General features: G+C 36.0%; 1 protein-coding gene across 1 annotated transcript in view; it reads left to right on the top strand.

Annotated features, from left to right (window-relative positions):
• Positions 1–22,587, top strand: part of LOC107581587 (Na(+)/H(+) exchange regulatory cofactor NHE-RF1-like) — a 29,346-nt gene extending 6,759 nt beyond the window's left edge. The window contains exons 2-6 of the mRNA XM_016267211.1: positions 12,307–12,477; positions 17,160–17,313; positions 18,151–18,194; positions 20,975–21,091; positions 21,159–22,587. Coding sequence (XP_016122697.1) covers positions 12,307–12,477; positions 17,160–17,313; positions 18,151–18,194; positions 20,975–21,091; positions 21,159–21,314 — 642 coding nt within the window. The 3' untranslated portion in view covers positions 21,315–22,587. The remainder of the gene's footprint in view (positions 1–12,306; positions 12,478–17,159; positions 17,314–18,150; positions 18,195–20,974; positions 21,092–21,158) is intronic.
• The last annotated feature ends 688 nt before the right edge of the window (positions 22,588–23,275 follow it).

Genomic DNA, 23,275 nt, shown 5'->3' on the forward strand with positions numbered 1-23,275 from the left:
GAAGTCTGTCTAATAATCAGATAGAACTGTTGAACAAATGAATTAAAAGGTATACAAAAAGTATTATAACGATTGCTTTTATTTTATTAGTAACAGAAAGGCAGACATAATACTTTCTCGTTTGCCATCAGCATTCAGCAAATACGCATATCATTTAAACAACCCTTTAAATGACTAATGAACATTTAATTTCACAAACCTTGCAGACTTAGTCGAATCCAGTTGTGAGATCTTGTGAAGTGTGCATTTGTATATATTGCCTGATAGCGTGTGCTCTGCGTGACAGTCAATCCGTGCGAATTGAATCCAGACATGAGGAGAGTTTAGCTTCACTGGAGACGCGCGATTAACTTTAAACTCGTTTTTTCAAACTATGCGGATTTATGCATTTGTGCACTTTGTCATATGTTTATATATTTTAAAATATTTCTTTATTTGTGTAAAATACTGTAATAGAATTATAGAAGCAGGACGTTGTCATCTATAAGTATAAGTATGTTTATTTTACACATTTATTTTTAATATAATTCATTTTCAAATTATTTCAAGTTTCTCAAACATTAATTAAAATAAATAAAAATTATAATTAAAATAAAAAATATGCTTATATAGATCAGCTTTATATCAGCCATCGACCACCCTGCTCTCTAAGATATCGGCATCGGCTGTCAAAAAAAAACAATATCGGTCGTAATATATACCTCTGTAAATAAATACTATTTAAATTTACGTCTCTCACATTTTAATGCCCTTTGTGTGTATATATATATATATATATATATATATATATATATATATGCTCGCTTCGAACTGAATGGCAGAATATCCGGTGATGTCCACTTCGCAGGGCGCTTACGGTCAAATAGAACAAACGTCTCACATGATAAGAGATACATATGAAATGGGCGACTGGAATTGGGAACCGCTGATGTAGCCTATTGTAGTAATGTTGTCTCTGGTAGAAATTAATTGTATTCAGTTGGGTTTTAGGTACTAAATTTCAAGTTTCTCAAACATTAATTAAAATAAATAAAAATTATAATTAAAATAAAAAATATGCTTATATAGATCAGCTTTATATCAGCCATCGACCACCCTGCTCTCTAAGATATCGGCATCGGCTGTCAAAAAAAAACAATATCGGTCGACCTCTAGCATTAAGGGCACTGCGCTTCGGCGTTTTTAAGAGCTGGGACAGTCTTGCGCACTTACTTACCTTCCAAACATCAACAACCCAATCTTCCTTCCTGGTATTGTAGTACTTTTAAAGTTTTCTCACTGGTGAATGACACATGATGTAGCCCAGCGGTTCCCAATTCCAGTCCTTGCGCACCCTGCTCTGCATATTTTGCATGTCTCGCTTAGTTAACACACCCGATTCAGATTACCAGCTTGTTAGAAGTGAGCTACGTGCATGAACTGTGTTCCGATCGACATGATCCCTACACAGTGTTCATTGCTCCCTACTCCCTGAGCAGGGGAAGTCCGTTGAAGTTTACTTCACTTCGGAACAGTCATTCACGGATTTGCGCTGAGTAGTGTCTTCACACACAGAAGAAACTTACTAGAGAAGTGTGACATAATATATACCTCTGTAAATAAATACTATTTAAATTTACGTCTCTCACATTTTAATGCCCTTTGTGTATATATATATATATATATATATATATATATATATATATATATATGCTCGCTTCGAACTGAATGGCAGAATATCCGGTGATGTCCACTTCGCAGGGCGCTTACGGTCAAATAGAACAAACGTCTCACATGATAAGAGATACATATGAAATGGGCGACTGGAATTGGGAACCGCTGATGTAGCCTATTGTAGTAATGTTGTCTCTGGTAGAAATTAATTGTATTCAGTTGTGTTTTAGGTACTAAAACAGTCCAATACTTTAAAGTCAATCACATTTTTATATTGAAATAATGAAGATTTCTGTGCCACCCCAGACTGGTTGCTGGCCCCTCCCTGGCCACCCCTATAAAAACATCCTGGCTCTGCCACTGCCCCTCAGAAAATCATGTACTTTTGACTTCAGTAAATCAGTTTTGGCAAATACAAACAACGTGATTATTTTTCATGAGTCCAACATCCAGCCGCGCAAGAAAACAACATGCAATCCACCCGAGACGTGATCAGTAAACGGAAGCAGTCTTTTATCGCAAAATAGAGAAAAAACATTTTACATTTAAGTAAGCTTCTTAACCTTGTAGTCTATCTTATTCGTAAAACACACACAAAAAAAAGTTTCAAGCACCAAAAGCAGCCCATATGAAATCTATAAGTTATCTTTAATTCAAAAATACGCATTTAGTTGAATTACTGAAATAAATGAACTTTCCCACGACATTCTAATTTATTGAGATACACCTGTATACGCTATTGTCCCATAAAGCAAAGGGGAAATCATTTTATCGTGTTCCTAAGGATCCCGATAGACAACTAAAATGGTTCACTGCAATAAAACATGCCAACCAACACAAAATTTGGGATTAAACGGGTAAGATTTCATAACATTTATAATGTCTACTGTACTCACAGTGATATGCTGGCTACCTACAAGGACAGCTAGGGTCGATTACGTTAGCTAACAACACAGTTGACTTACCCTTCCAGTGACGACATAGCAGGTTGAATATTCATCAAAAATTTAGATTGCGTCCATTTGTACCCCTCCAGGCTTTTGTAGGCTTTTAAAGAGTTTCTGGAGCAACGTTAGGAGGGAAAGTTGATGAGGTAGTTGTAGATATCAGGATACTGCAGGTCAGGAAATCTATCCGTTCCTTTATTGATACACGTTAAAAGCACCACGGGGGCATTATAGGGATCTGTTATTCTTAATCTATTAAATTTTGCTATGTACAGGTCTATGTCTTTTGAACTAAAGTACGCAGTGAACTCTGTTGCCTTGAAACTCATGCTGGCGCCATTAATTTAATATTTGCTCCCGAATGCCTGCCAGCATGGTGGTGTAAACAAAATGGGTCACGTGATGTCCGGAGCTCTGTTCTGGTCTGTGAGCATATATGCGTTCAGGGTGCGTGGCTTTGGACGGCGATTGCAGGGAGGTGGGACGTTTGCTTTCAGTGCTATCAGGCTAAAGTTAGCATTTTCCAAGATCTCCTACTGCAACTTTAAGTGAACGTAAACAGTGGAGAAAGAAATCGCATGTGCGTCATTAAGTGCATTCGGTCTTAAAGGGGTAGCAGCCTATAAATACCTGCTGTTCCACAAGCGCTACCTGCTGTCAGAGAGGATTTTTTTATGCAGTATAGTTTCACAAAGCTAAAGTCAGACCATTCCGTAAATTTTACAGTCTTGATAATATTTATTTAGCATCTTTGTTTGGATTGTGATTAAAACACAGTGGTTGCCTCTAATTTTAAATGAAAAGAGCAAAAGCGAAGCCTTAGTTTGTTTATATTAAGATATTTGTTTTATTTGTATTATTTATTTATTTGATTTGGGATTTGTTTAAAATTTTTAAGTTATAGGCCTAGTTTTATTATTTGACATATTTCAGTTTCACAAAGTAATGTGCAGCATTTTGTCTAAGAAATAATAAAAGGACACCTTTTCATTTATAATTTGCCTTAAATCTCATTTTGTTAAAAAAAAAAATTGTGAGGAAAATCATATCATGAAATCAGTATCAAGAATTGTATCACATCTTGTGTTGAGTGAATTGTTACATTCCTATGCTACTAGTTTTTGCTGTGGTATTGAAGTAGTAAAGTGTTCTTTAAATAATAAGTGTTATTTAAATAATAAAGAACCATATTTTTTGCTCATCAGTAAAATGATAAGATCTGTGACGCCAAATCTGTAATATGATCAGAGCCTTGCGTTTTGTTATCCGTTGCACCCCTACTCTCCTGACATGTTATTTGAAAAAAAATAAAAATACAATCACTGAAGTTTTTTGTTCAAGCTGATTTGTCTGCAGGCTATTTAAATTTATTTTGGGCAACCAAATTCTGAAGAATGCCTACCCGAAGGGCTACCAGAGATTTTGAAATTTTGCGAGCCCTGCTGTAGAATCCTTGCAATATATTATGTATTTTAACCTTGATTTTCTACCAGCTAATTTTCTCACTTTTTTCTATTTAGGGTTAGGGAATTAAAATTATTATTGACAATCGTAATTATAAATGTGTAATTTTCTGTTTGTGCTATGGATATGAATGTTTCCTGAAATTGTACAGCTTATTGACAAAAGGTTTCCTGTTCATTTCTAAGTAAACGTGATTTTTGCATGGTGGTCGATTAAATAGACAGAAATTCCCACAAACTTTTAATTTTCCCATAAACCTAAATCATTGAGGAAATATATAGGGGCCAAAATATCATATATGGTTTTTTTTTTTTTTTTAATTGGGCTGTTAAGCAACCACCTAGCAATTACCTAGAGCAACATCACTACACCCTAGCAACCACCAAAAACCTTCCGAATACCTTAGCAACCACATAGAAGTACCTTGGAAACCACTTCCAACACACTAGTATCATTGAAGGAAACTTTTTATGGGCAAAGCACAAATGTACATTTTATTCAGTTAAAAAAAAAGTTTAATCTCTGACAGCAATACATTTCAGCAGAAACAATACAACATCTTAGGGTGTGTTTGGCAACCGCTAGCTATTCTCTAGATGTTCACCACTAAAAATTTCTAAAGTAAACTCTCAAGCTAAATGTGTAACTTTGCGAGAGAGCGAGGGATGTTCTCACATTTGAATAAACCACTTCCTTGGTTACAAGATCACTGTTTTCCTGCTGTGGTCTGCTGCATTTTGAGATGACATGAGCAGTTACACCAATCGTATTAGTCTTCACCTCACTCCTCTTGGTACCTGTCTGTGCATTTTGCTGTTGGTTGGCAGTTTTCAAATCTCTGTAGGTTAATTATTGGCTGTTGATCTTGGATCCAAAGCCTCAGGCCTGTAAATATATTTATGGTTCCTTTGCCAGCTCTGCTCATCTTCATATTTATGTAATCAATATTTTGAGTCATACTAATAAAAATGTTCCTTTATTGCTTTTGCTGAACCAATATGCCAGTATACCACATAACGTAATAGGAAGGTTTTAAATAAAGCTTGTTTACTTGGAAAACCCAGGTTATGTTTAAGGATAGGCCTAATTATTGTTTTCAATCATCGCTTCAAGAGTTGAGCAAACCAAGGACAAGATTATGAGTTACTAAAGTGAGCTATAAAGTCATTAACCTTTGGATTATTGAACTATAGTATCTTTATAGGGCTGGTGGGGGATTTACTGAGGCCTGCCGTGAGCTGGAGATGGGTTCGGTTAGGGCCTTTCCACACTCTGCTTGTGACAAACAGGTTTACTTAAAGGGGTCATATGATGCTTTTTTTAAAGATCATTATTTTGTGTATTTGGTTTATCAGAATATGTTGACATGCTTTAATGTTCAAAAAACACATTATTTTTCAAATACTGTACATTATTGTAGGTCCTATATGCCCCGCCTCTCTCAAACGCTTCGTTTTCTACAAAGTCCCTCCTTCCGACAAGCGCAGTCTGCTCTGATTGGCCAGCTGACCCAGTGCATTGTGATTGGCCGAACACCACAAGCACATACCATTAAGTCATCTTAAAGATTCCTAAATGCATCACTTTCGGAAGGCCAAATAAAGTGCTTTTGTTTTCGCCTAGAAACACACAGCGTCTCCCTGACATGCTGCATCAACACTAACTGCGGTTACTGAAACCACGCCTTCTTTCTTTGCGTGCACATTTGGGCCGCATTATGCAAATATTTCCACATAGTGAGGTAGATATGTGGGGGCGTGTTAGAACGAGCCGTTTTAGGGGGGCGTGGCAGAGTCTTACTTTGATAAAGAATATCTCTTTGGTTTTGAGACTTTAGTCTTTGCAACTTCAGGGATCTTATCTATGCACAATCAGCTTGTAACACTCCAAAGAGAAAGGACAACTTGAAATCGCATCATATGACTTTTTTCGCCCTTTAATGGTATGCGACCAAAAATAAAAAGTCCATAATTCTTTTACTCACCCTCAAGTCGTTTCAAACCTGTATGACTTTCATTCTTCAATGGAACACAAAAGAAAATTGTCTGAATGTTTTTTTTTAAAGTCACATGATGTCTAGTGTTATTTTGAACCCTACTGACATTGTACTGTCGACTGTATGGGGGAAAAAATTAAATTTTTCTTCAAAATACCTTTTTTTGTGTGTTCCAAGATGAAAGAAAGGTAATAGGTTTGGAACGATGTGAGGATGAGTAAATGTTGACATAATGTTAATTTTTTTGAGTAAACGTCAGTAATCTGAAAGCTATACACTGAATATCTATACACTCATGCTCATTGTGGATTGATGACCGTGTTTATTTTCCACATGAAAAAATTAGCACAGATTTAAAAAATGATGAATTATGTATGCTGCTTGGCTGTGGTGTGAGTTTGTCTCCGTTGTGGTAATAAACGCTTGGGGAATTATATCATGATGAGTTTATGTAATGTCATACATGTCGTAATGTTCTGATGTTATGATGCACTTATATCACTCATTGTGTTCCTCGCACAAACCTATCATATGACTTCAGGCGATCTAGAAAAGAATCCACACATTGATGATAAATTTATGCAATGTTGCATCCTTTTTGAAGCTGGAAACTTCAGTCCACATTCTTTGTAAATGTCTGAAAAAGACTAAGCATTGCAGTATTTGAAAATTTCTCCTTTTGGGAACTTGCTTAAAATCAACAAGAACACTTGTCTGTTTAACTCTCACAGTATGTGAGAAGTCAAGGAGAGATAAGTATAAAAGTTATCACTACATTTTCATTTTTCTCTGTAATCAGTGATTGACCTCTTTGCCAATAGTCACTTTGAAGGCCACAGGGTATTATGTCACACAGACCTTCAGGAGGATTGGCAGTGAATGAAGGTCTTTGTCAGACACTGTAGCTTTAAAATGACTCTTCCCCACATCTACTGTAGACAGGGGGAAATTATTTCCTCTGTTGACTTCAGCTTCCTATATTGAAATAACCTAAGGGCAAAAGGAGGCCAAGATGGAGACTATCTAGTCAGCAAAAGGAACTCTACATGAAAAGGAACTTTGTGAGTTTCATGCATAACAACAAAAGATCACAGGCTTTCATCACATACTGCATTATTGCATGTCATAGTTGAATGCTAGTTTATTGTTAGAAACTAGTTTCGTTATAAGCTTGAATGCTTCATGAAATATAAAGAATAGGCTTATTTCCTCTCATCTCATTTCAGTTTTTGTTGAGGTTGTTTTGCTCTGCTCGCAAAACTGGTCACAAAAAAGATCCTCTCAATCTCAAATGAAACTCCTGCTCTTATGAGTAATCAGACACAGATCTATAATAAGCCCATATCAAATGTAAAAGTATCTCTTTTTTTCTAATCTAAACATGGGTTCGATAAACAGTAGTTTGAACATTTGTGGAATAAACCATTCTGTACCAAATAAGAATGTACAAAATGATTAACAAGCTTTTTAACAAAAACATGCTCATGACACCTTTAAAAATATTGTACATAAGTACATTTTACAATTTGTAACATTAGTATACATTAAAGGTAGTACAAAGTAATTACCATGATGTATAATTGTTAAAAATGAAAATAGAGAATATTTTTTTCATTAATATAATTAGAATTATTATTGTCATAAAAATAATGCCAAAGAAAATGTATTCTAAAAATAGGCTTCATTCTTTTTTTTTACTTTTCATGGGATTTTGGGATGAAATAAGTCTTCTCGACAGAGTTTGTGACTTTTACCTAATTTTATCTTAATCATATGTATAATATTTTTCTTTTGAGTATCCTCTCTTCATGTGGATTTGATAAGATTTCTTTAATAAAATCAAATTGCAGTGTTCCAGGGATCTATCAAAGCTCTGCATTGTGAATGTGTGGGCCCCTTCCAAACCCTTCTCAGAGATAGCAGTCCACACCCAAGTCCTTTCCCACAATTCTCCCCTTACTCACACCCGACTTGGCCAAACAGAGATATGCCGGAGCCATCAGCTCTCCTCACCCGCTGCATTTATATCTTTTGCTTCTCATACAGTGGCAATGCAGCAAGTATGATTTCCACATCATACTATATCATCTCATCTGTTCAGTTCATCATTTCTAACCTGAATTTGCTTACAAAAAGAGTGGCCTTGGGTGGAAGAGTTTGCAGAGGTTACGTGTAATTGGTAATGAAGAAACAAGAAAAACCAATACAGTGATAAGTCTATGGCTTTATCAGACAGCTTTGTATATCTTATCACAGCGGGGTGTATCTTTTAGTACATGCTGAGTGATCTTCTGTCTGCTTGTGTGTATAGTATCACACGCATTTAAAAACATTGTGACCGTCACACGTGTTTGACAAAAAATCCACCCAGAGAGCGGATAACATTGTATAATATCCCTGACTGTATGTCCAGTCCTCTCAGGACATTGTGAACCTTCTGTCAAACATAGTTGAACTTGGCCACAGCACTTTGGCAGGAAAGTTACCATTTTGCAGGGTGAAATAAGACCTAGGCCTAATGTTAGTCGCTTGCCAGTTTGGTCAGTAAGCCAAGAACTTGTTTGCTAACTCGTCTAGCATGTTTGTGCTAGAACAATACCTTAAATTGTCGTGAAGAAAGGCGAAAGAAGATGTTTCTATAGGTTAAAGTGAGCAGCGTGTCAAAACAACGAAGCAGTACACATGCACCACAAGCACTCAGGGTTGTTTGTGGTAATGATCTTACGGTGCTATATCCTCTGTATTTTCATCTAGAGCCAAATGCGCTTCATTCAAGCCCATTCTGTTCTGTTGCTTCTCTAAGAAGCAACTAAAGCATCTAAAGATGTAAAGTGCTACAAGAGCTACAGATGCTGTGGTTATTTTAACAACAGCAGCAGAAACACAGTGAGCAGAAAAATAGATTAATACAATTATTTTTATCTGTCATACATATATGACTCTTGACTGTTTAAATAAACCAGGTTTGTGACGAGACATTTTTTTCATCGCCATTTAGCATTGTAATGAGCATTTAATAATAAACAATGTTATCATTGGGAGAATTATTGGTAGATGGCAAGGAAATGCAAAAGATTGAGACACTTCTATTTTTGCTCCCAAATAATATATTTTTTATAATTTTAAAATGTTAAATGTTTAAAATGTCTTTGGAAGCAGTAATGACAGTGGGCTGTTTTTTTTTTGCATTTCATCTAAGCATCCTCTTGATCGAGCACCTACTTTAAGGCACAATATGTAAGAATTTTTTTATTAAAATATCCAAAAACCACTAGAACAGTGTTATATATTTTGCTGACTTGTGTACTTACATTATCCCAAATGTTTCGAAGAATGTTTAAATCCAGAGAAATAAGCAATTTTAACTAGTGACACGGACCGTTTCCATAGTGTCATTGTGTCGCCTGCCAATGACGTCATAACCCCTCGATTTCCGGTTTCCGCTTTAATATGTTGTGCGTTTTATTAGACCGCAGAGTAGCATTATAACAGAACTTTCAAATGTATCTAGTATGATAAAACAGCGCTGCTTTTTTCCCCCAAATACGCACGACCGGAAGGAGCGGAAGCGGTCGACTGTGGCATAATAAAAGCTCCGCTGCTTTCGAGCCGTGTGTCGTGCTCGTTCAGCGGCCTAGTTTTGCGTCGACGGCTTCCAGCCTCACCCTGCTTCATTCTACTATGTTAATAAATCATTAGCTCATCCATGAACATGATTTCTGCCCGAGTCCCGTCTGATTGCGTCGGTTGTGGGGATGAAGACGACAACTCCCATGATTCCACTCTCAGTCATGGCGTCATCAAACTACGCCTTTGCTTTGTTTATTTTGAATACGTGCCCTCCAGCGGCGAAAAGTACATATTGTGCCTTTAAGTGAATGATGTACATTCTACTTTGAATAGATGGCAAGGAAAGAAAGCTTTGAAATTACTGGTTAACTTTGAGGCATGCTCACGATGAAAGCATTTAAAATATTATGTACATTGTTTGTTTTTAGTAAATACTTAAGCAAAATATAAAAATGGTCCAGACTTAAAGAGGAAAACCCTGAACTCCCATACTGTATCTTTTCTGTCACATGGCCTTCTGCCATACATATTTTTACATTTAGATACCATACTGCTCTATAGTGAGCAGTAAGTCTTTTAGCTGACGCTTTTATCCAAAGTGACTTATAGTACACTTATTACAGGGACAATCTTTCTGGGGCAGTCTGGGGTTAAGTGCTTTGATCAAGGGTACACTTAGTAATAGTTCATGGCTCTGATTACCAGGCCTGTGCTTTAACCACTTTGCCACACTGTCCACAAACCATCCACAAACAGAGCTCTTCATTTGCAGCCTTGTGTTCAGCAAGATGGATTAAACTCTTAGCGTAACATATGGCCTCTGGTGGCTAAGCCTATGCTAATCAGAGCTTAGATAGGTCTTGCCTTTGCATAGTCACCTGTTAGAAGAGTTCTTTCTTTCATTAATGGCTACAGTCAGGCACATTTTTCTTTGGGGGATAGTAATGAAGATATCTTTGCTATTGTCAGCTGTATCTGTGACCTGCGGTTAGCCCCCAGCTAGTGTTTTCTGAAGAGCCAGGTATTGTTAATCGTGTCGAGCACATTCAGTGACCCTAGTCCTAACCCCTTCACTTCGCACTGCTGTCGGGTTTCCCAGAAGAGCAGGCCTCCCAGGAAGTATGTAGCCTGTACACTGCAGCTTTGTACTGCTGTCTTTGGTATTGGCAGTGTTGGACATATCAACACATGATACAGTGTTGGTCTGTATCAGTGATTGGGGTACTTGTAATAATTTTGAGTTAGCTTTTTTTAAACCGGTCAGTGTAAAGATTATAATAACTAATCATGATTAATCTCATAAATGGTGTATCATGTTTACTGTTTTGGTTATATTAATTTTAAATTAATAATAATATTATTATTATTATTATACTTGAGCATTATTGATGGCACTGTGGAGATGCATAAGACAAAACATTGGGTTATATCAACTCTATATATTGTTATTGTTGTTGTTATTATTATTATTGTTATATTTGAACTTTATTGATAGGGCTGTGAGGATACATAAGACAAAACATTGGCCTAAATCAGCTATATATATATATTTATATATATATATATAAATATATATATATAGCTTATTATTATGTTGTTAATAATAATAAGCAGTAGTAGTTTATTATTTATTATTGTTATTATTATTATTGTTATATTTGAACTTTATTGATAGGGCTGTGAGGATACATAAGACAAAACATTGGCCTAAATCAGCTATATATATATATATAGCTTATTATTATGTTGTTAATAATAATAAGCAGTAGTAGTTTATTATTTATTATTGTTATTATTATTAATAATAATGTTATTATTGGTATTTGTTTTACTGAAGCATGTTTTGTTTTTGATGATGCTTACAGCTTTATTGATGGGACATGAGACAAAAGACTGGACTGTACAGTATAAACAAAACTATATTATATAATAATTTTAATATAATTTTATAATAAACTTGAACAAACTTCTTTTCATACTTTGCCAGTTCCTGTATGTTTAGTTTGACTCATCCATAAATCAATATGTGCTTGTGTACAGCAGGTAGATGTTTGGTTTCTTATCTGTTTGTATAATTTCAGCCATATATTACAGACTGGTTTGCTAAAGAAGGAAGTACACAGATGACAGGTCAGTAGTTACTTCTACTTTTCTGTCCTTCATCTCGGGATGTTGACGTACTGAGTCCTCTTTAAAATGGTAAACAAGTTATTTCTCTCGTTTAACAGATTTCTTTGTAGATTTTATTTAGAAAGTGTTGCTCAGTCAGAATATTGTGGAATCTTAAATGTTTCAGGAAGCAGGTGACTTGTTCATGTATCGATTAGGGTGGGTGGCTTTACTTTGGAAGTTAAATTATGATTTTCTCATGCACATTTGTAACGTGAAAGAATTAATTCAGAATTTATTTTTGGTGTGTGGTGAAGTTTTGATTTGAACCTTTTGCAGTGAAGGAAGGGAATTAGGATTGTTGCAGACTTTAATTGGCTTTGTACAAAATTCTTAGCTGTAGTTTACATTTTAAAGATACATCTTATTATGATTGACAAGAAATTGATATGTATTTGATATCTTGAAATGTTCTCGTTATTTATATGTTTTGCTTTGTGTGTGTAAGATACATCAGTGCATCAGCTTTTATAATAATTTCCTTCCTTGTTTATTGTCTCTTTATAGGAATCAAAGAATGAGCTGCGTCCACGTCTCTGTCACATGAAGAAGGGTGCCACCGGATATGGCTTTAACCTGCACACAGAGAAGTCAAAATCTGGCCAGTACATCAGGGCGGTGGATGAGGACTCCCCAGCAGAGAAATCTGGACTTCGGCCCCAAGATAAAATAGTGCAGGTATAATACACCATATTTAATCAGTGGTTTAAACAACTTTGTGTGTGTACTTCAGGAATGTATGGTAATAAGCTTTTGTGTTGATGTTCAGATAGTGCCTCTCTCTTTCTCTCTCTCTCTCTCTTTCTGTATATATCACTGTAATTCAAGGCCTCTCCTTGAAAATGTCAGTATGATTTTGATTTGAAAGAAATGAATAATTGTATTTCTGTCATGACAACTCTCGGAGGGATTGGCAAGGTAATGTACATGACAATGTTAATGTATTTGGTCTTGCCGGAATAGATCTGCTACTCTGCTGCTGCGGCAGAGCAAGTACCGAGATTTGCTACTGCCAATACATCCACAACATGCTGCTGTGAGCATGTAAGAAATATTGCTACTGCAAATATAACATACATGAAATAACCCCATATAGCATACATGAATCACCTCGTAGCAGATCTATACAGGTGGAGCTGGGGAAGGTGGAGGGTTTCTGAAGCAAGCTGCAACTGCTACGGCAAGCACTAGTCATATATTTGAATGTTGAGCAGCGAGCTCATTGGCTACCGATACAGGAGAGAACCAATCAGCTATGACATTAGATAATGATGTCATTAGGTCAGATTGAGTTATACCTATTGTACTGCGCCATCTAGACTTTCATGCCAGAACTCTGTATTTAGCAAGAATGCATTCAATTGATCAAAAGTTAAAGTTTAAATACATTTTAAATAAATGCTGTTAGTTTGAACTTTCTATTCATCAAAGAATCCAGGAATTTTTCTTTTATCATGGTTACCCGCAGATCAAGTAGAACAACGGTTTTCAACATTGCTAATAATAAGAAATGTCAAAGAACTGAAAATTCAGCTTTCCAATCACTCATAAATTTTATTTTAAATTTGAAAACTATTTAAAATTGTAAAAATATTTTACAGTATTACTGCTTTAACAGTATTTTGGATCAAATAAATGCAGCCATGATGAACATAAGACACTTCTTTCAAAAACAATAAAAAATCTTACTGACCCAAACTTTTGAACAGTTGGGTACATTTATATTATAAATTACTTTTGGCAATTTTGATTTCCCTTGACAGCCCATTCAATTGATTGTAAACATTTTTTGCTTTCAGGTTTTTTTTTTTCAGTGAATTCCACATAAATACTGTGTAGCATAATTTTTTGTACATCTCGATTTCTATAATTGTTTTATCTATTATTGTTATACATTGTATTATGTATATAGTGACATTATATCAGCCAGAAGCCATCCTGCTTTCTAGATTAAAAAACACTAAGTAATAATTTCAATTAAAATTCTCCCACCTTATAAAGTATTTCATTAGCCTAACCATAGAAAAAAAAAAGATTAATTTTCAAGCCAGAGTGCTATTTTAAACATTTTATACTTGCACAGAGAGCGTTAACTGTAAATGCCTGAGCGGTTTGGACTGTGTTTCCAGAGCATTAATCTCATTATCTGTCAGTGAAGGAGTGGCCAATGTAATTACTGTCTCTTTGGGAGTGCTGGGATTACTGAATGCCTGAGGAGAGCTCAGAGCCACATATCTTTATCAAACCACTGATATAAAACCAGGCTCAATCCACTTACTATGGCTATGTGATAGAGGTCCCAAAGACCCCAAAGAAAGTTCAGACTGAATGGGAGAAAAAGGCCCCGTTTATGTTATTTATATGTATAAAAAAATCTATGTATTTATCATTGTCCCATTTTAAATGCATGTTAATTCCTGGTGTAAATGAGGTCAAAGATATGAAGAAAATAAGGTTAGACAAAATAAATATCAATAAAATACCAAATTCTCTTTGTGTTTAATCCTAATCTGTACACAGTTTGGTTATTTAGTAGTGTGAAATCATTCCTGACAAATTCAGGTAATCACAACAGTGAAGTGTGTACAGAACAGAGAGCAGATTAGCAGCTAGTTCCTAATGATGTCATTAAAACTGTATCTGAGATGCGTCACTCTTTTCCAATCAAGTGTTGTGTTATGTTGATATAGATATCATTATGTCAGTCATCATCAATTTGAGTGACTATCGGGGAATCACTCTTGGATTTAAATCAAATTGTCACTCCCAAAGCCTGTGTAGTGTGTGTACGTGACTTCAGTAAAAGTATGTAAATGTTCTGAGGGTCATGGTGAAATGGTTTTGGCTGACTTGTAACTCGGTCTGTGGTTATGTGTTTTTCACAGTTTTAATTTCACACATTTAAAAAAATCATGCCCTTTCACTGTGTGAAGACTGGTTGTGTGACTGGTTGACGTAGTTCACCCGGAGCACAAATCCGGGCCGCTTTGGCCTGACTGAGAAGATTTTTCATTTTAAAGCTTTGTCTCATTTCCTTCAGAATGCCACCGAATGCTTTTCTTTGAATGGTGACTTCATGCAGCGGCCGTGCTTGAAAGCTTTGAGTGTTTTCACACTCTCAGTATTCCTGTTCTTTGTTTCACTCCCATTTCCCGCATCTCATCTCAGATTGCAGAGAGCTGAGACATTTAAATGTCAGGCATCGTGTGGATTCACATGGCTTTACCTGAACATGACGATAAAAACATGCTATGCTATGCCTGTTCACCAACCCTAGCGTGTCTCATGCTCACTCAGATGAATTCTCCCTTTTGCTTCCCTATTCTGTGAGTGTGGCCTCTTGTTATGTGTGTGTGTGTGTGTGTGTGTGTGTCTCTAATAGGGCTGTGTTTAAAGGACACATAAGGGGGCTGTTGTTTGTCCTCTGTTTTTTAATTGCCTGCAGAACGGGAGAGTGGGGTCGGCATTCCTAAGAGCCCACTCCTGCCCTGAATCTCTCACGCAGATTCCTTAGCCTCTGGCATTATGGGATAGTCCAACAGAACCTCAGTCTTTTCCCAGGTGTCTCCTCTCTGGGAACAAGTCATGGTCACGGGATTAGACTTTCTATTGACCCATAAGTACTTCAAATGAACAGAGCGTCAGAGAAAGGAGATTTGCTTTGTCTGGCTGGTATATATTATAGTATGTGTAGACAAAAACTCACTTGTTACACATTTGCATTGCCAAAATTGTATTCTATTCTAGCTGCATTGGTGTGAATAGTGCAAATTAAAGGATTAGTTCACTTTCAAATAAAAATGTCCTGATAATTTACTCACCCCCATGTCATCCAAGATGTTTACGTCTTTCTTTCTTCAGTCGAAAAGAAATTAAGGTTTTTGATGAAAACGTTCCAGGATTATTCTCTTTATAGTGGACTTCAACGGCTACCAAATGGTTGAAAATAAAAATTACAGTTTCAGTGCAGCGTCAAAGGGCTCTACACGATACCAGACGAGGAATAAGGGTCTTGTCTAGCGAAACGATCGATCGTTTTCTAAAAAAAAGTATATGCTTTATAAACAAAAATGCGCACCTTGCACTGCTCTGCTATTCGCATCCATAATTTCACGTAATATGTAATTACGTTGAAAAGGTCACGCTTGACGTAGGCGGAAGTTAGGTTTCAAAAGATTTAAACATCCAGGATACGCACACGAAGTGACCATTTTAAAAGATAAACTGACACAAGACATTTGAATATGTGTCGTTGAACATACAACAACTTTTGAACGGTCCTCATTCTCCACATTTGTAAACGCTGACTGAGTCGGTACTTCCGCCTCAACGTTATTACGTATTACGTGAAGTCATGGATGCACATCGCTGTGCAGAGCAAGGTGCACATTTTTGTTTATAAAGCATATACTTTTTTTTTTTAGAAAATGACCGATCGTTTCGTTAGGTAAGACCCTTACTCCTCATCTGGGATCGTGGATGACATGGGGGTGAGTAAATTATCAGGAAATTTTAATTTGAAAGTGAACTAATCCTTTAAGTAATAGTGAAGTAAAGAAGCAATAGTGCAAATATATTAGAATAGTAATATTTACAAGTAAAATCATAATTTGTATTTTAATAGTTTTTAAATGTAGTTTGACTTTTTTAATTTAAATTTAATTATGTTTTTACATTTAAATTACATTACTTTAAAACAATAAATTAAATTACTACAAATTGAACAAATGAGAATAACATACAATAATTATTTGTAATTTAATTGTATGTATTTATATGTTTACATTTAAATTGAATTATGTTTAAAGTATATTACATTAAAATTTAATTACTAAAATTTAATTTAGTACAAAAGTTATTACTAATCAACAAACTTTTAAAAGAATGTTATATTTGGTAATTAATATACATTTTTTAATTCTTAATTTGTAACTATTTTTTATGTAATTGTATTTTTACATTTAAATTAAATTACATTGATATTAAATTACCGTAAAGCAATTAATTAAATTGAATAGGAAATTACTAATTAACAGACTTAAAAAAGTAAAAACGCACAATAATTAAGTCATTTTGAAGCATAAAATCTATTCTATACAATATCTTTCACAGATTATCTTACTTCTGTAATAAGTCAAATTATTAAAAAATAAAGATCACTACAGAACCACAGACGCTGACCACTTCATCCACATGCTTTGAATGACCCAGGGAAACAATTGTTCATTTAATATCCAGATATATCAGAATGAATGGAGACTTCCTGCATTCCTGCCATGTTCCCACAACTCTTCCTTATCATATTTTAAGTCTCTATCTTTGCTTCAAAATCTATGAATTATTGTCTGTTGTTTCTGTAGGTGAATGGCATTGCTGTGCACACAATGCAGCATTCAGAAGTGGTGGCGGCCATCAAGACAGGAGGAGATGAGACCAGACTGCTGGTGGTGGATCCTGAGACAGACGACTTCTTCAGCAGCTGTGGTGTCCTTCCGACTGAGAAACATCTCACAGGTACCAGCGTGACAAATTAACCAGCTATTGCGTGTTTTTTCATGTGCAAAGTGGGGTTTATGTCCATCTCACCCTTGACCTTAAGTGTGGTTTTGCTGATCAAGAACAACTTTGTTCACTTTGTCAAACATTTCAGATGTTCAGGTGTGCACACACACTCACATAGTAACAGACTGCTGGTTAAACATCAACTCAAGGCCTGCGGTGGCACTGTCTATGGTACATGAGAGAATTAGCCAAAGTCAACAGCGCACTGCCAGCATGTCGTCATGGCGATCAGGACCATGGCAGAAGTATGAGAAATAGGGGAAATCAGTCACCCCCACCCTAAATGTGCCAGACAGGCAAACGACTCATGTTTGTGTTCCAGCCACCTCACTATGACACGAAGTAGCATAACATGATATATAACATATAGGTCACTTCATTGGAGGCTTTTTGAGGGCAATAGAGCAACAGGTGAAATAAGAAAAAGTTAAAAAATAAATGATGAGCTTGCCACTGGGCTGTTGGACTTTTTCCATTTCTCACTGAAAGAATGTTGACAGCTGCACCCACACACATCTTTTATTCATTATTTCAACCACAACAGCCATGTTTCCCAATTCTCATTAAATTCTATAAAGGCTTTTTGCCCGTTTCCTGTTTTTTTTCTTGGAAGGAAACTCACTGTTCAACCATTGTACTGTGACTCTACTGTGCTAATGGCATTTTTGTTAATAATAGTGATGAGCAGTTTGCCCCCCTATAGACCAATATATATGATCACAAGTCTTTAAAATGCATCTGCAGAAATCTAATGAATTGATCTTTTCCCGTCGCCCTTTTTGTTCTCAGGTCCTCTTCCAGAGCCTGTTTCCAGCCATGATTCAGAAGATCATGTGAGTAAAATCTATGTTGCTCATTGTTCAAAAGACTAAGGCTGATGATACACAGGGCAACTTTTTGAGCAATGTTGCTGTCAACAGGTAACCAGGTGAGACACAGGGCCCACGACTGATCTAAAGTATCCAGATAGAAATGTGTTACTTATTCTCAAAGGGAAAGTGGCCAAGCAACATTGCTCAAAAAAGTTGCCCCATGTATCATCAGCCTAAATGTATTCAGACTTAAGTGGACCACTTATCTTCATTTGTGTCAAGCAAACATGAGTGTGACCCATTACACATCTCGAAAAGTGGGCGTGTGATGTGCTTCGTTTAGTTGCACATGCTAAATTTACCTGATCACATTTGATTGGCTGATAAAGTGTAGTAGTGTCGGAGCATCAGTGATGGGATTAGACAGGCAGCATTAGGACGAGGGTAAATCTGTGGAGTCTGATAACCAGATTTCAGGCCACTTTTAATGCAGTGTCCTGGTTCCTCTCCAGCAGCTCTTCTCTGTCAGTTTTCCCACTGCTAGATTAGACTAGCTGAGAGAATGATAACCTGGAGCAGATAATCACCGCTTCCTCTGAAGCCCTCTGAAAAGTGTTTTTCTTCACACAACACAAACATCTGTAGCTTTATCAAATAGCGTTTCTCAGATACTCTTTCGCCCTCAGATGTTTGTCTGGCTCTGATGAAGGATTCCTGGATCTTGCTCAGCTGTAGACATCACAGAGAGTATGAGTACTGTGAATCCATTATTACTTTTGAGATTTGTGGATCATGTGGTTTACATTAGTTGTTCTAGAATGGGAGCCATAAAGCTATTTAAAAATATTCAAAATATTTTTGGATTTAAAACATTTCTAAAACATACTTGATATACATATATACATTTGAAAATATCTATATTAATTTTATTCATCAATGCAACATTAAATTGATCAAAAGTGACGGTAAAGATTTAGAATGCTGAAAAAAAAGTATACATTTCCACAAAAATGTTAAGCAGCACAACTGTTTTCAACATTGATAATAAGAAATAATAAGCACCAAATCAGCATATTAAAATTATTTCTTAAGAATCATGTGACACTGAAGGCTGGAGTAGTGGCTGCAGATAATTCAGCTTTGCCTTCACAGGAATAAATTGCATTTTAAATTAATTGTAATTTATAATCATATTTCACAATATTACTGTTTCTATTGTATTTTTAATTAAATAAATGGAGACTTGGTGAGCATGAGAGCCTTATTAAAAAAATCCTACTGACTGAAAATCTTACCAACCCCAAACTTTTGAACAGTAGTGTCATGATACTCATTCCTATGGGACATTCTTACCAGAAAAGCTCTTTCGCAAAGGACCGTATTTTTTCATATGCCATAACATTTTGGTTACATACAGTACAAGCAAAACAAGCAAATGTTCATTTGCATCATCTAATGCATCAAAAATTCTATAGCAATATATAAATGCCTTTAGTTAGGCTCAGCACTGAAATATTTCATTGACTAGAAATCGCCCAATCTGTTCAGTCTGTATAAAATGACTTTTAAACTTTACAAACAACTTGAAAAATCACAGGAGTTTCAAAGCCCTAGATGGAGCTTGAGATTTGTTTGGTTTAGTCTATGTTGTAGAGAAATGTCTCATTTCATCTACATTACATCAGGTTCCCAATGCCTGTTGATCAAAGTTGTTTGTGATGGTATAAAAACTTGTAAAATGGTGTGGAAACCTGGTTTGAGGAGCTAGAATTTTGTAACACTTTCAGTTCATGGCTATCTTAGTGCCTTCCACCTCGCTGTCTCTTCACTTGACCATTTGTCTGCTTACATGACATGCTTCCTGTATTCAACTCAAGAGGGCGTGAAGACCACACGTGTATGTAGAACGCTTGCTTGATTAACCGATTGGGACACACTTACAAAACAGTGTTGTCTAAGTTATTAAAGAGCTTCAGTTACACATTTTGGTTTCTAGTACTTTGGACTTTAGAATAAACTTGTCTGTTCAGTAGTTCCTGTGTAACAGACAATACAATTGAATTGTGGTCCTTCTAAAATAAAAAAAGCCCTCCCAAACGTTTTAGAAAATATGCATAGTCATCTCCGCACCAATAAAATGTGCAACACTTAACATTTTCCTATTCAATTATATGTAACATCTAATGAATGTAGCTTACACTGTAAAGTTTTCCTCAAAATCTCAAGGTTTCAGGGAACACGAGTTCATGCACATGATGTGTAATTGGATACACTTAGCCTCAAATAATGCACCAAAGCACTATTAGAGATAGTGTGGATTTAGCTTTGGCATTTATCCTACTTGGGACAGTCTTGTGTGTGTCCTTCCTGTCACATGCACTTGGCCAAGACCTCGAGTGTGGCTTTTAGGACAGGCCCCATAGTCAGACTGTGAACTGAAACCTCAGGGTCCATCTAGGGGTTTGTTTTTGGTCCTGTGCTTAAAAGGAAAGTCCACCCAATTTTGTCATCATTTATTAACCACCATGTCGTTCCAAACTAACTTTCTTCTGTGGAAGACAAGATATTTTGAAGAATGTTGGTAGCATTGTTTGTCCAAAAAATACATTGGAAGTCAGTAGAGACAGAAAGTATCTGGTTATTCAAAATACGTACTTTTGTGTTCAACAGAAGAAAGAAATGCAGACAGGTTTGGAATGACACGAGTGTGAGTAAATGATGACAGAATTTCCATTTTTTGGGGGACTACGCTTTTAATTGGTTGACGTTGTTTTTATATTAATGTCAATACTTTGTTGAAGGTGAATGGAAAAGCAACTCGGGAGGAAAAGCCTAAAGTAGCTATGAGCCTGTCGACCTCCAGCACCTCCTCCAACACCTCCACTTCTGTAGCTCCAGCCAGCACCTCCGCACCAGAGGTTTGTGTCCATGCACAAAGTCTTGAGTATACATAGAATGTTCATTTTAATGCTGAAATGTTTGCAGGACAAACCAAAAGAGAAGGCTTCAAGTGATAACGCAGGACTATCTCTGAACATATCGCTGCAGCAGGCCAAGGAACGCGCTCACCAGAAACGCTCTAGCAAGAGAGCCCCGCAGATGGACTGGAGCAAAAGAAATGAGCTCTTCAGCAACCTCTGAGCCTCCTTTGTGCCTCCCCTCTTCCTCTCGCCCAATTCTTTTCATCTGTTTTTCTTTACTTCCTCTACAATTGTCCGTCCCATCATGCCTCTCTGCTCCTTTGTTCTCTCTCTCCGTACACTTGTACACATTTAGAAACCCTTTCACGTGTGTATTTTTAAACCAGTGTTAATTCGCCTGTGATTTCGGAATCTGTTGATTTTTAATGTTTGATCAACTTGATTTACCTCTATATCGCTGATATAAGATGAAATATATGATTTAACATTACTGTATAATGTACAGTCTAGAATATAATTTTTTTAAAAGAAAGCTTAATATCTGAAACATATCTGTATATTCTCTTACTTTGCTTACAGTAATATTGATGGCCCTTTGAAAGCGCTGTATAGTGTCTGATGAGCTTCAGGACTAGTCTTAACCATAGAGTTTTGAAGTAACTTTTAGAGCAGCAGCAATCCATTGATTTTTCTTTTTTCGTGTGTGTGTGTGTGGTTATGATCAGTTCATAACATGAAGTGTTGAAACTGCAGCCTAAATGTGAGCTGTTCATGGTTTGGGACCCATTAACCACTGAAATGAACACGTTTGACTGAATTGACACTGTTGGCTGATAAACCTTCTAATTAAAGGTTTTATTTAAAGTGCTTGTTTAGTGGATGTGCTGTGCTTTTTATACAGCACATGGTAATAGTGGGAGTGAGTGCTGGATGTTTGTGTACGTTTACTTTTTATTTTTATTTCCACAGCAAATGCTCGCTTCACTCCATATGACTTTAATTGGTAAATTGGTAAAGCACTGAAATGGACCTGCTTTAAATAACTGTTAAAGAACCATGTCTCTTTGTTCGACACCAAAAACAATGAACATTTTTAAAAATGGCCAGTCTGTTATGACTATATTTATACACGTGTTGCACAATATATAGCGATGCCAGAAAAGCATTGTAATACCCTGCTGTTAAAAACGGTACTATTTCTTGACAGCGTTTTAATAAGAGTTGTCTGTTCAAAGTATTTGGCATGTTGGATCTGTGCATTAGGTCTTAAAGTTACAGCAGCCTAATAAACCTGCTGCTCTCCATGTCGCTAATGTTAATCAAACAACAACAGAAAATCACTCACGCTTGACTGAATAACTTCAGTAGCTTGCCTATTTAATTCATACAGAGAAGACTATTCAGTGGTTTATTTTAACATTTGGTTATTCATTTCTGTAGTATTTCTTACGTGAATGCTACTGTTAAATAGTCTGCACCTGAAAAAAAAATTAAAGCACTGTTTATTTAATTTTTATCTTATTTTGTATTTTTCCTGTTGTTTGTAACTTGCATTTTTGTGCTTATTTTTGATGACAAGGATAAAAAAATAACTATGCCTTTAAGTACCAAGAAGGGAAAACAACATACAGATAAACGTTTAGTATCCTTTTTAATTCAGTGTAAAAATTTCTTTTTTTTTTTTTTTTTTCTCCTCAAATTCAACAGATACATTTTCACAGCCATGCGGAAACAGTTTGAAATGCTTGTAAACAAATTAACAAAATTCAACCAACGAAAGCTTCCCCCACAGTTGAACTATATACACATATAAGCTATCAAACCCCATATCACAGCACGCATCATCATCATCAGAAATAAAGCAAAGACCAGATACAGACCCTATCAAAAAAGTTACAAACCCACCACCCTCACCTCTATGTACTATGAGGGTCAATGTTAGTTCTTTATTTTTTCATCGTTATAACAAATGATTTCGGCTATTTGTATCCAAAATACTGATCTGAAGTTATAATCACCAGCTCTCCAACTTATAATTACAGACTTAATTATTTTAATAGACCTAATGAATGAGTTATCAAATATATATATATAGCACCGTGATGTGATTACTGAGGACAGAGGGAACATCACAAAAACCCGTGTTAGTATCGAGACCAGAACAACACTGGCCTTCATAAG

This window comes from Sinocyclocheilus grahami, unplaced genomic scaffold (genome assembly GCF_001515645.1).
Source record: "Sinocyclocheilus grahami isolate Dianchi unplaced genomic scaffold, SAMN03320097.WGS_v1.1 scaffold36.1, whole genome shotgun sequence".
NCBI lineage: Eukaryota > Metazoa > Chordata > Actinopteri > Cypriniformes > Cyprinidae > Sinocyclocheilus > Sinocyclocheilus grahami.